At 49.4% G+C, this 21,497-nt stretch overlaps 1 protein-coding gene across 10 annotated transcripts in view; it reads left to right on the top strand.

The window, feature by feature from the left end:
- Positions 1-21,497, top strand: part of LOC108587678 (DDB1- and CUL4-associated factor 4) — a 53,679-nt gene extending 32,182 nt beyond the window's left edge. For 3 of the 10 annotated variants that reach the window (XM_035260929.3, XM_035260930.3, XM_054240133.2), the window contains exons 3-14: positions 506-606; positions 924-1,081; positions 2,447-2,526; positions 3,637-3,739; positions 6,614-6,757; positions 7,861-7,910; positions 13,174-13,253; positions 14,884-14,985; positions 15,103-15,200; positions 16,554-16,727; positions 17,672-17,786; positions 20,473-21,497. In XM_035260929.3, coding sequence (XP_035116820.1) covers positions 506-606; positions 924-1,081; positions 2,447-2,526; positions 3,637-3,739; positions 6,614-6,757; positions 7,861-7,910; positions 13,174-13,253; positions 14,884-14,985; positions 15,103-15,200; positions 16,554-16,727; positions 17,672-17,786; positions 20,473-20,666 — 1,399 coding nt within the window. In that variant the 3' untranslated portion in view covers positions 20,667-21,497. Of the gene's footprint in view, positions 1-505; positions 607-923; positions 1,082-1,872; positions 2,080-2,446; positions 2,527-3,636; positions 3,740-6,613; positions 6,758-7,860; positions 7,911-13,173; positions 13,254-14,883; positions 14,986-15,102; positions 15,201-16,553; positions 16,728-17,671; positions 17,787-20,472 lie in introns of those variants that run through there. The other 7 variants (XM_035260931.3, XM_078335322.1, XM_078335321.1 and 4 more) reach the window with 7 other exon arrangements.

The following is a 21,497-nucleotide window of genomic DNA, read 5'->3' as shown; positions in this document are numbered from 1 at the left end:
ACACATCAAGTGTTTTAGCCAGGGCTGTATCCCAGTGTTACTGAGCTAAACACCTCTGTCCCCCAAAGCCCAGTTTCTCTATCTGTAAGATTTGGTAGTCAGGAAAAATTTAAACTCTTTGTGCTGCTGAATTCAATAAAGAATGAAATTCACCTGGCCTTGTCACTGCTGTTGTGCTGACAAATGAGCCCAGCTGGTAAAATTCTTATTGGCAGAGATTTCTATTTTTCATTTTTATCTGGAAAATTCCAAAAGACCTCACAAAATGCTCAAGTGAGGAGGTAAGAAGAGGGAACCACTGTGACATCTATTCTCTTTTAAAGAAAGAAAAAAGAATGAAAAACCAAAACCTTGCCCTTATTTTGTTGTGTTTGCAAGAGGGGATCAGTGCTTCTCAAGTAATCAGAACAGTCCTGAAGGCTGCTAACTGCCCGAATGGACCCTGAGTCAGGATGACTGGAACTCAAGCCCTAGGCTGCAAGTGAACCCAGCTGTGTGTTAACAGGTCCAACTCCCAGGCAGCACAGCCCGCTCAAGATTCTGGCAGCCGTGATGACGAGTCTCCGTCGACCTCGTCTGGCACAGCTGGGGCCTCCTCTGTGCCAGGTAAGGCCACCTGCTGGGTGGGACTCCTGGCCCCTGTGTACAGGGAAGGCTGAGACCAGTTCTTGGCTTTGAAGGAATTCCAGGAGCAAATTGAAAGGCTCAGGAAAGGAGCTGGGTGTGTCGGGAATGGTGGTCCTGAGGCACAGTGTCTCCCCCAGTGCTGAGCACAGTCCAGGATGTCCCCTGACAAGGCAGCTCATCCGTGCTCTCAGCAAAGACAGGCAGCCATGAGGGGCGGGGACAGGCTGCTGGGCACCCAACTCAGGTGGTCAGTTCACAGTGGTTGAAATTAATGCATTTAATTTTTTTGTCTGAAGAGCTGCCTGGGTTTTACTTTGACCCTGAAAAGAAACGCTACTTCCGCTTGCTCCCTGGACATAACAACTGCAACCCCCTCACGAAGGAGAGCATCCGGCAGAAGGAAATGGAGAGCAAGAGACTGCGGCTGCTGGAGGAAGAGGACAAGCAGAAAAAGGTGGGCTCCTCACCCCTTTGTCCCCGGTCCTCTCTGCTCCTGCCAGCACCCGTCCACTGTTGCAAAGGGCACCAATGAGATGCCCCGCCACACTTAGCAGACGCACTTCAGGGGGTGTGGCCCCTGCTTTTCCCTGACAGGAAGATGAAGACAAGGATAAGAACGGCCAAGAGCCCCTCCTCCCATCTGCCTTTTCTTGTTTGCTACGTTTCTTCAGCAGTTTTTTTTTTTCTTTTTTTTTTTTTGAGACAGTGTCTCTGTTGCCCAGGCTGGGGTGCAATGGCACAGTCTCAGCTCACCGCAACCTCCGCCTCCCAAGCTCAAGCAATTCTCCTACCTCAGCATCCCGAGTAGCTGGGACTACAGGTGTGTGCCACTGCGCCCAGCTAATTTTTGTATTTTTAGTAGAGATGGAGTTTCACCATGTTGGCCAGGCTGGTCTCGAACTCCTGACCTCAGGTGATCCACCTGCCTCAGCCTCCCAAAGTGCCAGGATTACAGGTGTGAACCACCACATCTGGCCTTCCTCAGCAGTTCTCACATTTTGTCTTTCCTGAAGGAATCTTGGAAGGCAGTGTGATATAATTTCAGTGACTGTTTTTGTTTTTTGTTTTTTTTTTTTTGAGATAGTCTCACTCAATGCCCAGGCTGGAGTACAGTGGCACCATGTCAGCTCACTGCAACCTCCAACCTCCTGGGTTCAAGTGATACTCCTGCTTCAGCCTCCAGAGTAGCTGGGATTATAGGTGCCCACCACCATGCCCAGCTAATTTGCTTTTTTTTTTGTAGAGATGGAGTTTTGCCATGTTGGCTAGGCTGGTCTTGAACTTCTGGCCTCAAGTAATCTGCCCACCTCAGCTTCCCAAAGTGTGGGATTACAGACATGAGCCACCATGCCCAGCCCAACTGTCTGTTTTAAAGAGAAGACCAGGAGGCATGGTTTGAAGTACAGGCCATCTTGACAACAGATCTAGATGCCGGGATATTTTGTTGTCAAGGTAGGCAATGGAACGGAAAGTTCCAGCCTTGGGTCACCACGGGTGGAATGGAGAGCGGCGCAGACCTGGTTCCAGTCCCATTGCTGCACTCACATGCCTGGTGGCTCCAACCCCCGGGTGTATGTGGATGGGGAGCTCAGGCAGAGTTGATGAGCAGACTTTCCTGCTCTCACTTTCTTGTGCTGGACCTTTCCTCTTGCCAAGGAAAGGAGGTTGGGGAGGACACCATCGGATTTTTAGGCATGTAATTTCTGTCAGTTTAGTACCTGTTTCCTTCATTGCCTCCTATGGAACTAAAAACATGTTCTCCATATCCCATAACAAATCAATCTTCACTGAATTGTTCTCTTTTCTGTAATAAATCTAGATTGCCAGGATGGGATTTAATGCATCTGCCATGCTACGAAAAAGCCAGCTGGGTTTTCTCAACGTCAGCAATTATTGCCGGTAAGACAATACCTCGTCGTTACGTTTTCTTCATGAATGTTCTTTTCCTGTTTCTTATTTTTATGGTCCAAGAATCCAATCAATAGACAATGTGGCTACCCCATGAGGCATCTGCACAGTTGAGGGCTCCAGTTCACACCCTGCCTTCTGCTTAAATCTACCCTGAGAAAGCTGTTCTCTCTCTAGAGTAAGGAGAGGGATTCTTGCAGGAGGCTGGGGAGAGAGGATGGGGACCTAGGCAGAGATGTCTACTCTCTGTTACTCATAGATCATTCTAGTAGAAGATCTTACAACTTCATTCCTGTGACATTTCTGCATCCTTCTCTCCCCCTTCTAATGAGTTATCACCAAAAATAGGGCATTAAATGGATGTATATGTACTAAACTTTATCAAAGTACTTACGATGTTCTCACTAAAACTGTGTGAGATAGGCCAATACTTCCCCCCATTTCCTGAAGAAGAGGCTGAGGGTCAGAGTGGAGTGATTTGCTCAAGGTAAAGCTAGAAGTGGGGAACTGACACCAATCCCTGAGATCCCAGCCCTGTGTCTCCTGCCCCCACTGTACATGGGCAAGTGAAGAACCCTGCACTTGAGGTGGCTTCCTGAGGGCAGTCCTTGCACCTTGGAGCAGTGCCCCTTCAGGGAAGGCCAGAAACACCGTGGGTATCAGACAGGGCAGGCCCCTCCTCTGTTTTCCTCCTTCTGAGACAGAAAGAGTTAAAAATCTAGTGAGACCTGTTCCTCTTCATCCTTCATGGAGAGGCTCTGCCCAGCAGCGGAGGGCCCTCCAGCCCATTGTTTCATCTCCAGCACTTTCGTCATCTCAGGAGAAGGCGCTGTACTGGGTGATGCAGACACAACTCCCTCTATCTCCCACTCTTTGACTCTGCAAATGGGCCACCCAGTTCTTCATTTTCATCTTTCTGAGCATTCTGTGGGGAAACTCAAATTCAGATAATTTGGGATCTTGCTCAGCTCCGTTACTGAGAAGTACTGTGGAGCAGGCTGACGAGGAGAGATGGGCTTCAGCAGGCAGGGAAGGGCAGAGACCCCCGAATCTTCATGGATGTCAGCACAGCATCCATGCCCCCACCCTCTGTTTCTGCAGTTTAGCCCACGAGCTGCGTCTCAGCTGCATGGAGAGGAAAAAGGTTCAGATTCGGAGCTTGGATCCCTCTGCCTTGGCAAGCGACCGATTTAACCTAATACTGGTGAGTGGGAGGGGGATGCCTGTGAATGTCTAGGATGTGGCTGCCACCCTCTGGACACTTTGTGGCTTAGTGTTGCCTGGCTCTGTAGAAACCAACTGCTGTGAAAGCAGATGGCATCATCTTGGTTCTACAATTTGCACCTGCCTGCTGGCTACCTGCTGGGAGATACTGAGCTGGCAGGGCAGGCTGTGTGGTGACTGTCACCACCCCACTTCAGTGCCCATCATTTGACATTAGAGCCTGGACCCAGCCACATCTTGACCAAGAAACTTTACACAGTAACTTCTCCTTGGCTGTGTTGTATGTGCAATTGAAAAGCGGACCAGTGGGCATCTCATTCTTCCTAAACTGGGGCAGGACTTGGTGGCTAAACCTGCAGCCCAGTGTACCTTTGGTCACTACAGGGTAGGACTCCCTTGCTGGCTGCCCCTGGCCTCAGTGGCACCTCCCATCCACACACCTCCATCACATCATTTGTAGCAGGTAAAAGGTCTCTGGTTTGGGTTGGACCCAAGCTGGAATTCAGGGTCAGCTGCTTAAACCCAGGGGCCCAGGAAATGTTGGCAGAGGGCTAGAGGGTCCATTGCAAACAAAGGGACCCTGACTCCTCAATGGGTCACGTAAGAGCAGGGCCCGCCCGGCAAGCCCTGTCCTTCCTGGAGGCTGAGATGAAAACCAGGGAGGGTGAAAGGAGGACACAGCAGCAGGTGCTCCTGGACTCAGTCATCTGCTGGTGGAACTGGAGGCCGATGCCCCAGACTGACCCTGGAGGTTGACATTGCATCCTCTTGCCCCAGGGACCTCCACAGTGGGGCCCTGCCATGGGAGGGGTGTTGGGGCCTGCCCCACATTCTCCCGTGTGGCTTTTCTCTCCATGTATGCTTGGGGATATGGTTTGACCAAATGAGTAGAATCTTCTCTTGTGGTGGGTTCCCCTCAGGAGCCCCTTCCCGGGGTAAACCGGGTGGGGATTGGGGGGGCATCATTGTTGTGTGGGGTCTGGTGATGCACAGGCCACTGCTCACAAGCCTGGATGCCCCAACTGTCATGCTTCATCTCTCCTGACCCAGGCTTTCCGTGGGGTAGGTCTTCCCCACTACCCAAAGTTACAGTGACTCTGGCTGGCCACTGTGACCGCAGGGTTGGAAAGTGGCTTGCCACCTGGAGAGCAGTTTTTCAGATCAGAGTCTGGTCTCAGTAATTCTGGGAACATAAATTCTTCCTGAGGAAACTTACAAAGTTGGTGCCATTTCACCAAAACCAACATCCACACCTGTGTGTAGGTCTGTATTAATATATGCAAAACACATAAATATGTGGAGTTTTTGCTTTGACATAGCTATTAACCACATCATGTTTTAAAATGAGAAAAGAAAAGCTTAAAATAGCCCACATCCAGCACAGTGGTTCACAGTCCCAGCATTTTCGGAAGCCTCGGCAGGTGGTTCACTTGAGCCGAGAAGTTCAAGACCAGCCTAGGCAACACAGGTAAACTCTGTCTTCATACGAAAAATAAAAATCAGCTGGGCATGGTGGTGTGTGCGTGTACTCCCAGCTACTTGGGAGGCCAAGGTGGGAGGATCGCTTGATCCCAGGAAATCAAGGCTCCAGTGAGCCATGATTGTGCCACCGCACTCCAGCCTAGGCAGTGGATGAAGACTCTGTCTCAAAAGGAAAAAAAAATTGGTCCAGGCACAGTGGCTCACAACTGTAATCCCAGCACTTTGGGAGGCCAAGATGGGAAGATCACTTGGGGTCAGGACCAGCCTGACCAACTTTGTAAAACCCCATCTCTACTAAAAATACAAAAATTAGCTGGACATGCTGGTGCACACCTGTAGTCCCAGCTACTCAGGAGGCTGAGGTGGGAGAATAGCTTGAACCTGGAAGGCAGAGGTTTCAGTGAGCTGAGATCACACCACTGCACTCCAGCCTAGGCAACAGAGTGAGACTCCCTCTCAAAAAAAAAAAAATTAAGCTGCATCCTGAGACAGGCATGGTGGCTCACACCTATAATCCCAGCAGTTTGGGTGACTGAGGCAGGAGGATCACTTGAGGCCAGAAGTTCAAGACCAGCCTGGACAACATAGTGAGACCCTATCTCTACAAAAAATATAAAAGTGGTCAGGCCCAGTGGTTCACGCCTATAGTTTCAGCTGCTCAGGAGGCTGAGGAGAGACGATCACTTGAGCCCAGGAGTTCAGGGCTATCATCAGTTATGGTCATGCCACTGCACTCCAGCCTGGGTGACAACAGAGTGACACATGGTCAGAAAGTCTGAGCTTTACACAGGGACCTCAAATTAAAAAAAAAAATAGCCTACATCAGCCAGGTGCAGTGGCTTATGCCTGTAATCCCAGCACTTTGGGAGCTCGAGGCAGGCAGATCCCCAGGTCAAGAGTTCGAGACCAGCCTGCATCTCAAAAACAAAAAAAATACAGCCTACATCTGAATGCAGTCTTTTTCTATTCCACATTTTATTCAGTGCGATGGTTTTTTCCCCCATGGTGCTAAAAAAAGATCGTGCCTGTGTAATAGGAACTAGCATTTTTCTTGTTGCTGCACAGCCTTCATGATGGCACATGGCACATTCCTCTGGGTGGATGCTGGGACTCTTTCAATCCCGCTTCTGAGTGAGGTCCCTGTGTAGGGCTCAGACTTTCTGGCCATGTCCCCTCATTGCCATTCTCATCCTTCCTCTTGAGTTGTTAGATCAGAGACGTGCTGGCTTTGCCGGGGTTGGCTACACTGAGTTGGGGAAGGTGAGGTCATCTCCACACACACATGGCGAGGAGCTCTCACCTAGTGAAAATGCTCAGAGCATGGGGGCCAGGAGAGCCTAGGAGGTCACCCAGTGCCCCTTCCCTTCTCCAGGCAGATACCAACAGTGACCGGCTCTTCACAGTCAATGATGTCAAAGTCGGAGGCTCCAAGTATGGCATCATCAACCTGCAGAGTCTGAAGACCCCCGCGCTCAAGGTGTTCATGCACGAAAACCTCTACTTCACCAACCGGAAGGTACAGTGCCCGTCCCTGTAGCCCTGCTGCACGCTTGGCCCTGGGGTGGTTGGTCAGATTTAGGGTAGAGAGCAATTGGGAAGAGGGCAGAAGATGGTTACCTCATTTTCCCACAAGACTTGATCTTTACCTGAGCCTAGGAGTTTCAAACCAACCTGATAGCATAAAATGGTGAAACCTTGTCTCTACAAAAAAAAAAAAAAAAAAAAAAAAAAAATTAGCTGAGTGTGGTGGCGCATACCTATAGTCCCAGCTACTTGGGGGTCCAGTGGGGAGGTGAGGCGGGAGGATCACCTGAGCCCAGGAGATGAAGGCTGCAGTGAACCATGATCGTGCCACTGTACCCCAACCTGGGTAACCGAGCGAGAGCCTGTCTCAAAAAATGGATTTTTAGTTGCTGAGAACCCACACGGAAAGAAAAGGGCCCAAGAGTTTCTTGTCTTGGAAAAGAAAATGACATTACATTGTCGGGGTAGGTTGAAGCAGCGCTTCTTTAACTGATCCTCAAGACTGTTCCTCCGGGGTCCAGGAGTTGATCTGAAAGGGCCCACACCAGGGCACAGAGTTCCTTGGACATGAGCCACAGTGACTGTGTCCTGGATGGAAGGGGTTCTGTCCTGTGTGTCGGAGTGATGTGCCATCCAGCCAGTCTGCGGCTGGCACTGAGGCTTCAGTCAGTAAGAGGAGCTTGCTGTCTAGGGAGCAGCCTTTAAGTTGCAGTGGGCTGATGGCAGCATCTGTGAGAAGCTGTGACTTCCTATTCAGTTGGGACATAAGCCACAAGATGGATACTGGTTGAAAATGGTTTCTGGGTGAAGAAAGATACACCTTCAGAGTTAGGTTTATCTCCTGCTATTGTAGAGAATTCAGCCCTATCCAGAGGGTATGCAGATATACTAAATGTCTCCCTGTGGGACTGTTGAAGGGTGCAGGCTTGGAGTTACTTCCCATCCTGCACAGTGCCCTGCCCCCACGATGCTTGTTCCAGCCCATTTGAAGAGGAGCAACACCTGAAGAAAGACGTCGTGTCCCCACAGGTTATGCCACAGGAAAGCACTTTACTGTAGCATAACTTTACATCTCCCTGTGTGCTTCCTCACCAGGTGAACTCGGTGTGCTGGGCCTCGCTGAATCACTTGGATTCCCATATTCTGTATCCTTTGGCAGAGGAAGAGGTTTGGTGGGCAGGCCACACCCTGATGTGGACCCGGGCATCTGTAAGCTTCATGACATGTCATCTTAGTGACCAGACGGCCAGGCCCTTGTGCACTTACATCTCACGTTTTAGAAAAAGGCAGCGTACCTGGCTAGAACACAAGGACATCCCGTGAAGCACAGAGAAGCAGCTGAGGTCCCATCGTGGCAGTTTCTCAAGATGACATTGATGTCATTGTGTGCCACACACTGTCTAGACCTTCATATCCATGTGTGGCACAAGATGGGAACTCAGGCAGTCTGGCTCCAGAGCCAGCCCACTCTACCACTGTGGCGTGTGACAGAGGCTCTGGGTTCACTACACAGACCCAGTATTCCTGCCGGAGAGCTAGTGCGGTAGCAGAGGAACAAAGCGGAAAGGGGAGGAAGCCCTGGGGAGGAAGCCTGGCTCCTCCTGAGGCCAGGCAGGAAAGCCACTAGTGGTCAGGAGGGCTGGGTCAGAGAGGGGGTTCCTTTGGCAGTGGACATGGGTCTGTGGGTTCTGGGTGTCAGGTCCCTGCCAGCAACAGCTTTATAGAGCACTAATCACAATAGTCTCTGCCTTCCTGAAGAGCAAGCAGAGTCACTTTGACGAGAGCACAGTAGTATAGTGTCGTGGTCCCTGGCCTCTGGGACCTTTGGGGGGCACATGACTTGATCCACCCAAAGCCACATGTTAATGACTCTTGGCCTCCATTCATTCTCATGTTAAATGTGTTCTAGGCTGGGTGCAGTGGCTCACACCGGCTCACACCAATAGTCCCAGCACTTTGAGAGGCTGGACTGAGGCGGGTAGATACCTGAGGTCAGGAGTTTGAGACCAGCCTGACCAACTCAGAGAAGCCCCGTCTCTACTAAGAATACAAAAAAATTAGCCAGTGTGGTGGTAGGTGCCTGTAATTCAAGCTATTCAGGGAGGCTGAGGCAAGAGAATCACTTGAACCTGGGAGGTGGAGGTTGCGGTAAGCCGAGATCGTGCCATTGCACTCCAACCTGGGCAACAAGAGTAAAACTCTGTCTGAAAAAAAGAAACTGTGCTCTGGAAACGACATGACCACTCATTGTATTTAACGCCTACTTCTTCAGTTGTGAGATTAACATTAGTTACCTCCTGTGAATGCACCTAGCAGTTTCTGACACATCATTGGTCCTTAACAAATAACTGAATCAGAGTCTTTAAAATTTTGTTTCACAGGAGTTTTTTGGGTTTTATTTAATTTTTTTTCAGAAAAGGGGTCTTTCTCTGTCACTCAGGCTGGAGTGCAGTGGTGCAGTCATAGCTTGCTGCAGCCTAGAACTCTGAGCTCAAGCGATCCTCCTGCCTCAGCCTCCCAAGTCACTGGGACTATTGGTATGCACCACCACACCCAGCTTACATTTCAAAGGGTTTTAAAGCCTAAAGTACATTAGCAACCTGATTATAAATTTATGTAAGGCACCATAGAAGCTGTGTGTGTTCTCTAAATTGAAATTTTTATGTGGCTTTCATTTGACGGGATTCAGTAGGCTGATGAGACTGACCACCTGTTACTGTGATGATCTAGAGGGCCAAAGAGGCCAAGCTCTGCAGAGAAAAACAAGAACCTCGTTCTCACTTCCAGTCTTTTAAAACAAGGACCGGGCGCGGTGGCTCACACCTATAATCCCAGCACTTGGTGGGACCAAGGTGGGTGGATCACGAGGTCAAGAGATCGATACCATCCTGGTCAACAAGAGTAAAACCCCGTCTCTACTAAAAATACAAAAATCATCTGGGCATGGTGGTGTTGTACACCTGTAGTCCCAGCTACTCAGGAGGCTGAGGCAGGAGAATTTCTTGAACCCGGGAGGCGGAGGTTGCAGTGAGCCGAGATCACCCCATTGCACTCCAGCCTGGGTAACAAGAGCGAAACTCTGTCTCAAAAAATTAATAATAAATAAATAAATAAATAAATAAATAGAACAGCATGGTGTTTTTATGTTTCTGTGGGCTAAGGAGGGGGAAGAAAAAAATCCGTGTAATTGGGCTTAAAGGGACAGATGGTCTGTTGTAGCTTCATCTGTGCCTTGTGTTTCTAGTGATTATGGGCTTTTGTGCTAAAGATTTATTTATTATTATTTTTTGAGACAGTTTCACTCTAGTCGGCAGGCTGGAGTACAGTGCCACGATCTCAGCTCACTGCAACCTCCTCCTCCCGGGTTGAAGTGTCTCCTGCCTCAGCCTCCCAAGTGGCTAGGACTACAGGCACCCACCACCACGCCCAGCTAATTTTGTATTTTTAGTGGAGACAGGGTTTCACCATGTTAGCCAGGCTAGTCTTGAACTCCTCATTTCAGATGATTCGCCCGCCTCAGCCTCCCAAAGTACTAGGATTACAGGCATGAGCCACCATGTCTGGCCTGTGCTAAAGACGTTTTGTGCTGCTTTGGAAGTTCAGAGAACTTTTTCCCATTAGAAAAATGATATCTTGTTCAGACCTGCACTCTGCATTTTCCCTGCAAGAGTGGTGGGAAGTTAGACGGAATTCTTTCTATTTCTACACTTACTGGGCCCTTAGTTACCCTGCGGCCTGTCAAAGGATTGAATCTTAGCCTGGCCCCATAAGTTTGAGTATAAATAAGCTGGGATTCAGCAACAGTAACTAAAGTGCACACCCCACTTTCTTCACTTCCTTGCCCTCCAGTCCCAGAAGCAAACTAAGTTGATTTGGCAACAGTGTTCTCATTTACAGTTTCAGCAGCCTCTGTCCTGGAGATACTTAACTTGGAGCTTAACACCCAAAACAGTATGTCACATACATGTCACATATTCAGATGGTCAGGAATGTTAGCTGGCCAGGCACTGTGGCCCACACCTGTAATCTCAGCGCTTTGGGAGGCCAAAGTCGGGGGATTGCTTGAGGCCAAGAGTTTGACCCAGCCTGGGCAATATAGCAAGACCTCCTCTCTACAAAAAAAAAAAAAAAAAAATTTCAATTAGCTGGGCATGGTGGTACATGCCTATAGTTCCAGGTACTCAGGAGGCTGAGGGAGGAGGATCAAAAAAAACCCAGGGTTCAAAACTGCAGTGAGCTGTGATCACACTACTGCACTCCAGCCAGGGCAAAAGAGAGAGACGACGTCTCTTAAAAAAAAGAGAGAGAGGCGGGCCGTGGTGGCTCACAACTGTAATCCCAGCACTTTGGGAAGCCGAGGTGGGTAGATTACCTGAGGTCAGGAGTTTGAGACCGGTCTGACCAACATGGTAAAACCCTGTCTCAAAAAGAAAAAAGAGAGAGAAAAATGACCGGGCGTGGTGGCTCATTTCCATAATCCCAGCACTTTGGGAGGCCAAGGCAGATCACTTGAAGTCAGGAGCTCGAGACCAGCCTGGCCAACATGGTGAAACCCTGTCACTACTAAAAATACAAAAATTAGCCAGACGTGGTAGCACACTCCTGTAATCACAGCTGCTAGGGAGGCTGAGGTGGAAGCTGCAGTGAGCCAAGACTGCACCACTGCACTCCAGCCTGAGTGACAGAGCAAGACCTCATTTCAAAAAAATATAGATAAATAAAAATTTTTAAGATTTTTAAAAGTTACCTGATTGCTTTTCAGGCGTTTACATTTTCCAGTGGGGAATGTGTGTGATCATTCAGACAACACCTGTCGAGCATATGCAGTGGCAAGGAGCTAGAGATAGGCAGCTTCACAGGTCATCAGTTCAGGAGGAGAGCCACGTGCAGGAAGGACTGTAGCAGCCTTCCTGGAGTGAGACCCACGAGGACAGGAAGAGGCCAGGGACTCCTAAATGAAGGAAGAGTTGGGAGAAAGCTTACTGTGTTTGGCAGCAGCTTGATATTGACAATGTCTCTGGCTAGGGAGGAGGTCCTTTCAAGACTGAATTTCACTCGGGGCTGGGGGATGTCCCAGGGGGTTGTGATTGTGGAGTCATTTTTGAAAATGATTCCTTTGGTGACATTTTTGGGGGCTAAACGGGTGAGAGCAAGTCCTCAGACAGAAGCTGCTGCAAGGCTAAGGGCAGCAGTGAGGGCGTAAACTGAGGCAGCAGGAGTGGGGGGTGGGCACCGAGGGGCAGGCGCAGGCTCTAGTGTGGGCATCCTGTGATAGGAGAAGGCCCAGGACAGACCTCTCAGAGAGGGGTGGGTTAAGGCTAAGGAGTGTGTAGTAATCGGGCTACATGGCCATAGGGCAGAACTGGAACGTTGCCATCAGATACAGAAACTAGGAGCTCACTGAAGGCTGTGGTGAGAATATTCCTCTGGGAAGGTGAGGGTCAGGCCTGGATTTCAGTGGAAGAAAGGCAAGGGAGTGAGAATGACTGTAGGCTCCTCTGGAGAGAAGTTTGGCTATGAGAGGGAAAGGTGAGGAACCACATCAGTCGGAAGACACACACGTAGACAGGAGTATAAAGGGGCAGTTCAGAGAGGGAAAGCCAATGACCGATCATGTGAACAGAGACACACACATGTAGTCAGGGAAATGCAAACTGAAATAGCCGTGAGGTATCACCTTGTATCCGCTCAGATAAGCAGAAATTTAAAGGGCTGGTAGTGAGTTATTCTGTGCAATGCATTTCTGTTTTTGTTTTTTATGAATGCTGCGTTATATTGTTTATTGACAAATTATGTAGTGAAAATACAGAATGGCTTAGAAGAACTTACACCAATTTGAGAAGAGCAGTTCTCTCTGGGCAGAGGATGGAGAATTGCCCTAGAGAGGGATCAGAGAGGGCTTTTTGTTTTTTTTGTTGTATTTTATTTTTGAGACATGGTCTTACTCTGTCACTCAGGCTGGGATGCAGTCACGTGATCACAGCTCCCCACAGCCTCAACTTCCGAGGCTCAAGCAATCCTCCCACCTCAGCCTCCCAAGCAGCTGGCACTGCAGGCACACACCACAACACCCAACTGGTTTTTGTATTTTTTTGTAGAGACAGGGTTTTGCCATGTTTCCCAGGCTGGTGTCAAACTCCTGGGCTCAAGTGATCCTCCCGCCTCAGCTTCCCAAAGTGCCGGGATTACATAGGCAGGAGCCGCCACACCCAGCTTTGAACTGTATCTGATTTTTTTTGCCCTTTAAAAAAATTCTGAAGCTAAATGTGGACAGTGTGAACGCATATTCCATCTGGACGTTGGGTTACTCTGTCTTGCTTTGTGCTGTATAACCTTCCGAAGGGTAAATGTCCATGCTTCCTCCCAGAGGGAGCCTTGTGCTTGACTGTCCTTAACAGCTTTTTCCAGGCTGTGCCTCATGGGACTCGCAGAGACTCCAGGCTGTGCCACCCTGCTCCCAGCATCACTGTTTGTCAATAGTCACCCAGGTACAGGGTTTTCTTCCTTTGAAGAAACCTGTCCTCTGCCTCCCGAGAGCTGTGTGGGGATGGTTAGAGAGGGGGGTGGGGCCACTGCAGAAGCACTGTGGGAGGATGCCCTAAGCCTGTCCCAGGGTGAGTACCAGAAGTAAGTGCTTTTTTACAGCATCTGCCCCGTTTTACCCATTTTGGGCCATTTCAGTCATTTCAGCAGCCAGGGTGGGCTTAATGCGCATGTAAACCAAGGTGAGATCAGAACAGATTTGGATGCCTGTGCACATCTTTCAGAAAACACCTCTGGAGCTCCTGCATGACAGGTGCTATCAGGGATACTTGATATTCAGCCCGGATTAAGGCAGCTGGATGCCTCCTTCCTGACAGTATTCTGGATATATCACATTTTCAATCTATCAGAAAATTAGGATCAATAACACAAGGGTGAGGGGCCTCTTAAGAGTGTGGGCTTCAGGCAGACCTGGCACGAATTGCAGCTCCGCCCCTTGCCAACTTGAATGGAATATTGAACCTCTGAAGTGGACAAGGCCTTCCCAGTCTGCATCCTTGGAGAGTTAAATGAGGTCACACACACTCAGCCCAGTGCCTGGTGTTTCACTGCACAGCAAGCTTATGAGGCAGGAGTGTGTCTTACCAGCATTTTACAGACAAGGAAACTGAGACAGAGAGCTTCAGAATTTGCCTTACAAAAGTAACTTTTAGTGTCAGAAGTCAGGCTCGCAGTACCCTTTGGGAAGGTAGTAATTGGGAAAGGACATGAGGGAGGCCTCTGGGATACTGGATTGTTTTTTTTTTTTTTTTTTTTTAAGATGGGGTTTCACCATGTTGGTCAGGCTGGTCTGTTTTATTTTTTAACCTGGGTGATGGTTACAGGGCTATAGTTTGTGATGACTCAATGAACTCTGTCCTTACAATCTGTACATTCTATCAGTGTAAAAGTTTATTTTAAATATTTTGGCGAAGCACAGTGGCTCATGCCTGTAATCCCAACACTTTGGGAGACCAAGAAAATTACTTGAGCCCAGGAGTTCAAGACCAGTCTGAGCAACATAGCAAGACTCCAGTCTCTACAAAAAACAAATAAGCGGTTGTGTGGTGGCTCACACCTGTGGTCCCAGTTACTTTGGGAGGCTGAGATGGAAGGATTGCTTGATCCTGGGAGGATGAGGATGCATTGAGCCATGATCACGCCACTGCACTCCAGACTGGGCAAAAGAACAAGACCCTGTCTCAAAAAACAAATGTATGTATATACACATATATGTATACACATGCACGCGCGCGCGCACACACACACACACACACACTGCTTGAGATCACATAGCTGATAGGTGTTGGAGGATTGGAACCACCTAACCTGCAACAGCGTACTACCTCCTGGATTATCAGTAGTATTAGTACTGCGAACACAACTACTTAGAATGTTACATACATTCACTTTCAGAATGACCGCTTGCGAGCCAGGCATCCCAGCTGAGTCTCCCTCTCTTGCAACCACAAAACCCAGAATAGGGCCGAAGGGATAGACCCTCTGAGCAGCGATGCCATATATGAATGTTTGCGAACCCGGTGGTCCCTGGCCCGCCTAAAGGGTAGCCTCACTTTACATTCTCCAATCTCTTAGCAGGAATAGACCGGCCTGGCATGCTCTGCAGCTTCCGGATCCCTGGTGCCTGGTCCTGTGCCTGGTCCCTGAATATCAAAGCAAATAACTGCTTCAGTACAGGTGAGCCGGGCTCCCCAGGTGCCCAGAGATTTAACAGGCCTCAAAACCCCATCCAGCTGTCACTCTCCCTAGCCTGTGTGTGACACAATCTCACCAGCCCATCTGTGTCTCCACCAGGCTTGTCTCGGCGCGTCCTGTTGACCAACGTCGTGACGGGACACCGGCAGTCCTTTGGGACCAGCAGTGACGTCTTGGCCCAGCAGTTTGCTCTCATGGTTGGTTGGATTGGGACAGGCAGAATAAAGTTTGCCCCAGGTGGAAATGTGGCAGATTGAAATTGGACTCCTCTGTGTGCCATCTAGTCCTCCTTGACAGGGAAAAAGAGCATCAGAAAGGATCAGTGGGTTCCTCTGTAAGTGTGTCTGAGCCGAGTGAAAGTTGGCTGATCCTGGAAGTCTGGCCTGAGTCACTCTAAAGAGCTTCTCGTGGAGAAGAATTGTGAGCAGTTTTTGGGTACTTGGATTTACCCACCAGGACAAACCATTTTTAAAATGTATACCCTAAATACCAATTCATACATACACAGCTCTCAAGTTACATATTTTATAAATTTAAAAAATCAGGCCAGGCACAGTGGCTCACGCCTATAATCCCAGCGCGTTGGGAGGCCAAGGTGGGTGCATCACGAGGTCAGGGTTTGAGACCAGCCTGGCAAACATGGTGAAACCCCCTCTCTACTAAAAATACAAAAATTGGGCCGGGCGCGGTGGCTCACGTCTGTAATCCCAGCACTTTGGGAGGCCGAGGCGAGTGGATCACGAAGTCAAGAGATCGAGACCATCCTGGTCAACATGGTGAAATCCCGTCTCTACTAAAAATAAATAAATTAGCTAGGCATGGTGGCACATGCCTGTAATCCCAGCTACGCAGGAGGCTGAGGCAGGAGAATCGCCTGAACCCAGGAGGTGGAGGTTGCGGTGAGCCGAGATGGTGTCATTGCACTCTAGCCTGGGTAACAAGAGCGAAACTGCGTCTCAAAAACAAAAAACTACAAAAATTAGATGGACACAGTGGCAGGCGCCTGTAATCCCAAGTACTTGGGAGGCTGAGACAGGAGAATTGCTTGAACCCGGGAGGTGGAGGTTGGAGTGAGCCGAGATCATGCCACTGCACTCCAGCCTGGGTGACAGAGCAAGACTCGGTCTCAAAAAAAAAAAAAAAAAAAAAATCAAAATTCTGGTTATTAATATAATTTAAAGACTTTCCTCTAGAAAATGCCATCTTTCCTTAAAAGTGAAGGAATCTGCTAACCTTTTTTTGGTGTAGACGGGGATGCCATCTCTGACTGGGACTTCAGAGAGAAAGGCCAAAGGGGAGAGTGCAGGGGGCAGCTCCTAGGACCTCCATGCTACCCATGAGGAGGACACATGGGGTCTGGTTCTTCTATCCACTAACAAGGAATCATCTTCCCTTCCAATTCCATTGAGACCCAAACCCTGACCAGCACGTGCCTAATCACGCCATCTGACCCAGGGGCTTGAAGAGGGGTTGTATCGGGAGGACCTGCCCTGCCCAGCCTCAGAGGGAGGTCATGATGGCCGCACACCGAGCAGTCCCTCTTTCCACAGACTCCTCTGCTGTTTAATGGCTGCCGCTCTGGGGAGATCTTTGCCATTGATCTGCGTTGTGGAAATCAAGGCAAGGGGTGGAAGGCCACTCGTCTGTTTCATGACTCAGCAGTGACCTCTGTGCGGATTGTCCAAGACGAGCAATGCCTGATGGCGTCAGACATGGCTGGAAAGGTAGGGGAACATGGAGCCCTGCCAGGTGAAGGGGTTCTGCTGAGGAGGTCCTCATACCAAGATCCCAGTCGGGAAGGTAGCTGAAGACCTAGGGATTTGTAAGCCCTACATGGGGACAGCTTTGCTGCCCATGTGAGCCTAATCTGGACTAGAGAAAAGTGAAAAGGAGTCTGTGGTTATGTGCCTTTTTTTTTTTTTTTTTTTGGGACAGTTTCACTCTTCTTACCCAGGCTGGAGTGCAATGACCTAACCGCAACCTCCGCCTCCTGAGTTCAAGCGATTTGCCTTCCTAGAAGCTGGGATTATAGGTGTATGCCATCACGCCTGGCTTATGTTATGTTATGTTATGATTTATTTATTTATTTATTTGAGACAGAGTCTCGCTCTGTTGCCAGGCACCAGGCTGGAGTGCAGTGACACGATCTCGGCTCACTGCAGCCTGTCCCTACCCGGTTCAAGCAATTCTTTTGCCTCAGCCTCCCAAGTAGCTGGTACTACAGGCGCACACCACCACGCCCAGCCAAGTTTTGTATTTTTAGTAGAGATGGGGTTTCACCATGTTGGCCAGGATGGTCTCAATCTCTTGACCTTGTGATCCGCCCGCCTTGACCTCTCAAAGTGCTGGGATTACAGGTCTGAGCCACTGCGCCCAGCAGTTTTATATATTCAGTAGACTCGGGATTTCTCCAGTCTAGTCTCAAACTCCCTACTTCAGGTGATCTGCCCAACTCAGCCTCCCAGTGTTGGGATTACAGGTGTGAGCCACTGCGCCCAGCCTGGTTACGTGCTTTTGATGGACTTCAAGGCTCAGGAATTCAAGATGGATATCTTCATGACCCGCACAAACCACTGGAGACCATCTTGCCTTCCTGGCTTTACACTTGGGGTCCACTGATGGGTCCTCCTAGCCCCTCCCTGATGGCCCCTCGTGCTTCTTTCCACAGATCAAGCTGTGGGACCTGAGGACCACTAAGTGCATAAGGCAGTATAAAGGCCACGTGAACGAGTACGCCTACCTGCCCCTGCATGTGCATGAGGAAGAAGGAATCCTGATGGCAGGTACTTGAGGAAGGAAGGGGAAGTTCCATCCCATCAAATACTGTCTCTGAGGGACGATCCCAGCAAATTGGGCACCAGAGGGAAAAGTTACCCCAAAACAGAAGTGAATCAAGGGGAGTATGGACAGTTTTGTGTCGGGACTAGGAGGGAAGTAGAATTGGATGTATTAGTAATCAGCAGTATAAATAAATGTCCACCAGGTGGACGGCCTCATCCCATGTCAGTGGGCAAACATCACTTCAGAAACAGGCAGGAGAGGTGCTAGGGAGCCTGGGTTTGGAGTTCAAGTCGATTTCATCAGACTAGCAATATCCCACCATCTATTATCTTATCCAGAAACCTGGCTCCCTGCTCTCTACTCACATTTCCACCAGAGGATGCTAAGAAGTTATGGTCATTATAAAGATTCTTGGCCCTGGCCAGGCATGGTGGCACACACCTGTAATCCCAGCACATTGGGAGGCTGAGGTGGACGGATCACAAGGTCAGGAGATCGAGACCATCCAGGCCAACCATCCAGGGTTTCAAATGGTGAAACCCCATTTCTACTACAAATACAAAAGTTAGGCCGGGTGCGGTGGCTCACGCCTATAATCCCAGCACTTTGGGAGGCTGAGGCGGGTGGATCCCAAGGTCAGGAGTTCGAGATCATCCTGGTCAACAAGGTGAAACCCCGTCTCTACTAAAAATACAAAAATTAGCTGGGCATGGTGGTGCGCGCCTGTACTCCCAGCTACTCGGGAGGCTGAGGCAGGAGAATTGCTTGAACCCAGGAGGCGGAGGTTGCAGTGAGTCGAGATCGTGCCATTGCACTTCAGGCTGGGTAACAACAGCAAAACTCTGTCTCAGACAAACAGAGAAAACAATGGAAATGTTAGCTGGGTGTGATGGCACGTGCCTATAATCCCAGCTACTCCAGAGGCTGAGGCAGGAGAATCGCTTGAACCAGGGAATCAGAGGTTGCAGTGAGCCAAGATTGTGCCACTGTAGTCCAGCCTGTCGACAGAGCGAGAAAGAATTCTTGGCCCCTTTACAACCATCTCTGTGGCTCCATGATCTGTAGATTAGGAGCAGCTATCCAGCTGCTCCTGGGAAGGAGTTACCAGTTGATTACATATGATACTGCCTATACATAATCAGACAGTGTGCAAGCTCAGGGTTTCACATTGAAGCAGAGCCCCTGACTGCAGACTATGTTCTCAGTCTTTGTGAGTCATCACCTTTACTGGTATTCATTTAGAAAGGGCTTATCCCCGTAGAACATTTTTGTGGCTAGGAAGCATCACTTTATGAGAACTTTCTTAGACGTATTTACTATTCTTATCACACCAGCACTTCGCTTCCTTTTTAAGTCGATTTTTCACCCATTTTGACCACAGAAGAGCTTCTGCAAGCTGGATGATAAAGAGAGCTCAGCCTTGCTGAGAAGCAGATGCAGGTAGTTGCCGGCTGCAGTAATAAACTACAGCCGGGATTCAGCTTCAGCCAAGGTAGTATTTCCGGTCTTAGAGTCACGCAAGTGGTCAAAATCACAAATGTGAAATCCATGGCTGCCCGAGGCCTGTCCTCTTCTCCTGCTGAAGGTCTCTAGTAGTGTGTGTCATGTTTCTGGGCTGCCGTAACCCATGGTGTTGTGTGTCACAGTTCTCGGAACTGGAGCCCTGAAGACTTAAACCGCTCTTCGGAACTGAACCATTAAACCAGAAAGAGCTCTGGGAGGAGTTGCTAACCTAGTCCATCTCCAGGATTTAATCAATTTGACAGGGCTTGTTACTATATCATGGAAAGGAAATCAGGCCAAGCATGGTAGCTGTAATTACAGCACTTAGGGGGCTTGAGGCCAGGTGTTTAAGACCAGCTGGGGCAACATAGCAAGACCCCATCTCAAAAAAAAAATTTGCCAGGCATGCTGGCACACACTCGTAGTCCCAGTGAACTCAGGAGGCTGAGGCAGAAGGATGTCTTGGGCCCACGAGTTCACGGCTGCAGGAAGCCCTGATCGCACCACTACATTCCAGCCTGGGCGACAGAGCAAGACCTTGTCTCTAAAAAATGGGGGAAATCAGTTGCATGTTACCTGGACCAGGTGGGCTGTGCCCACAGTTGAACATTCCTTGACATCAAGAGCAGCAGAATTGGCCAGGCATGGTGGCTCACGCCTGTAATCCCAGCACTTTGGGAGGCCGAGGCAGGTGGATCACGAGGTCGGGAGTTCGCGACCAGCCTGAACAACATGGTCAGACCCCCGTCTCTACTAAAAATACAAAAGTTAGCTGGGTGTGGTGGCTCATGCCTGTAATCCCAGCTACTCAGGAGGCTGAGGCAGGAGAATCACTTGAACCCCGGAGACGGAGGCTGCAGTGAGCCAAGATCACGCCACTGCACTCCAGCGTAGACCACAGAGCAAGACTGTCTCAGAACAAAAATGAGCAGCAGAATCCCCAGCCATTAGCCAGGATACCTCTGAGCCACTCATGGCGTCACGTAGCCAACCAGAACATCTTCTCATTGTTCTAGCCAAGTAGGGTGATTGCATTATCTGTAGAAATACTGTCCATTAATGAGTTTGTGTTACGGCTCACCTGAAATCACAGCCCTAAGGAACCTTGAGAAGCCACATCCGGATGTAGGTAAGTTTCCTTTGCAATCTCTCACTAGCCTGCCATGTGTCTTTCCTCTTTCCTAGTGGGCCAGGACTGCTACACGAGAATCTGGAGCCTCCATGATGCCCACCTACTCAGAACCATACCCTCCCCATACCCTGCCTCCAAGGCTGACATTCCCAGTGTGGCCTTCTCATCGAGGCTGGGGGGCTCCCGGGGTGCACCAGGGCTGCTCATGGCTGTCGGGCAGGACCTTTACTGCTATTCCTACAGCTAATTCTGCAGGGTGCAGCCCAGAGGCATGTGGGTTTGACCTGCGGGAGTCAAGAGTAGCTTTTAACTGCGTCTAATGAGGACATTTTCAGTGGCACTCAGTGTACACAGATCCCATCCTCTGGCTGCTAGGGGAAAAGTGCCGAATATTCCGTGTGGAGACACTCAGGAAAGTGATTTCAGTTCAATTACTGGCTCAGAGAGCCTGGAAGTCCTTTTCATAAAAGGAACTTATTTCCTTTTCTTGTTGAATTCTTAGAACTTAGTTAACCCTCCCTGCCTTTTCTTAACCAAAAAGACTTTTCTAAGGATGGAAGATTGGCCAAAACTGAAATTAAAGCTTCTTCCACCAAAAGCCCTTTGGAGAAGCCCAGTGATGAGACCGGTGAGATGGTTTGACTCGCCGGTGCCTGGTCCCAGGAAGACCTGCATCTGTACTTGGGGAAGCCAGCAGGAGAGGAGGGGAGGTTACTTCACTGAGCCTCTGCAGAAATATGGAAGGCTGGAGTTTGGAATCCTTGAACTTGGCCTTCTCAAATTCAACGGCAGATGACTGGGATTCTTCTGTTATTATCCAAAGGTGTGGGCAGGAAAGGCAGATCTTCTTACATACTGGAAGTTTTAAACAGTCTTTAGTATGCCTTTGTTGAGGTACCTTCCAGAATGTTAGAAACCAGCAGCTCTGGTTTCTATTATGGTGACTTGAACGTCAGATTTAGAAAGCCCAGTGTCAAGGAAAATTGGCTTTGACTTTGTAATCTAGGAGCAATGGTTTGTGAGATGTTTATTCCGTGTTAAAACGCCTGTTTTTCTACCAAACAATAAACCAAGAAAA

This window comes from Callithrix jacchus, chromosome 8 (assembly GCF_049354715.1).
Source record: "Callithrix jacchus isolate 240 chromosome 8, calJac240_pri, whole genome shotgun sequence".
In the NCBI taxonomy this organism is placed as follows: Eukaryota; Metazoa; Chordata; class Mammalia; order Primates; family Cebidae; genus Callithrix; species Callithrix jacchus.
Note: the sequence above shows the minus strand (reverse complement) of the source record. Positions and strands in the feature narration are given on the sequence as shown.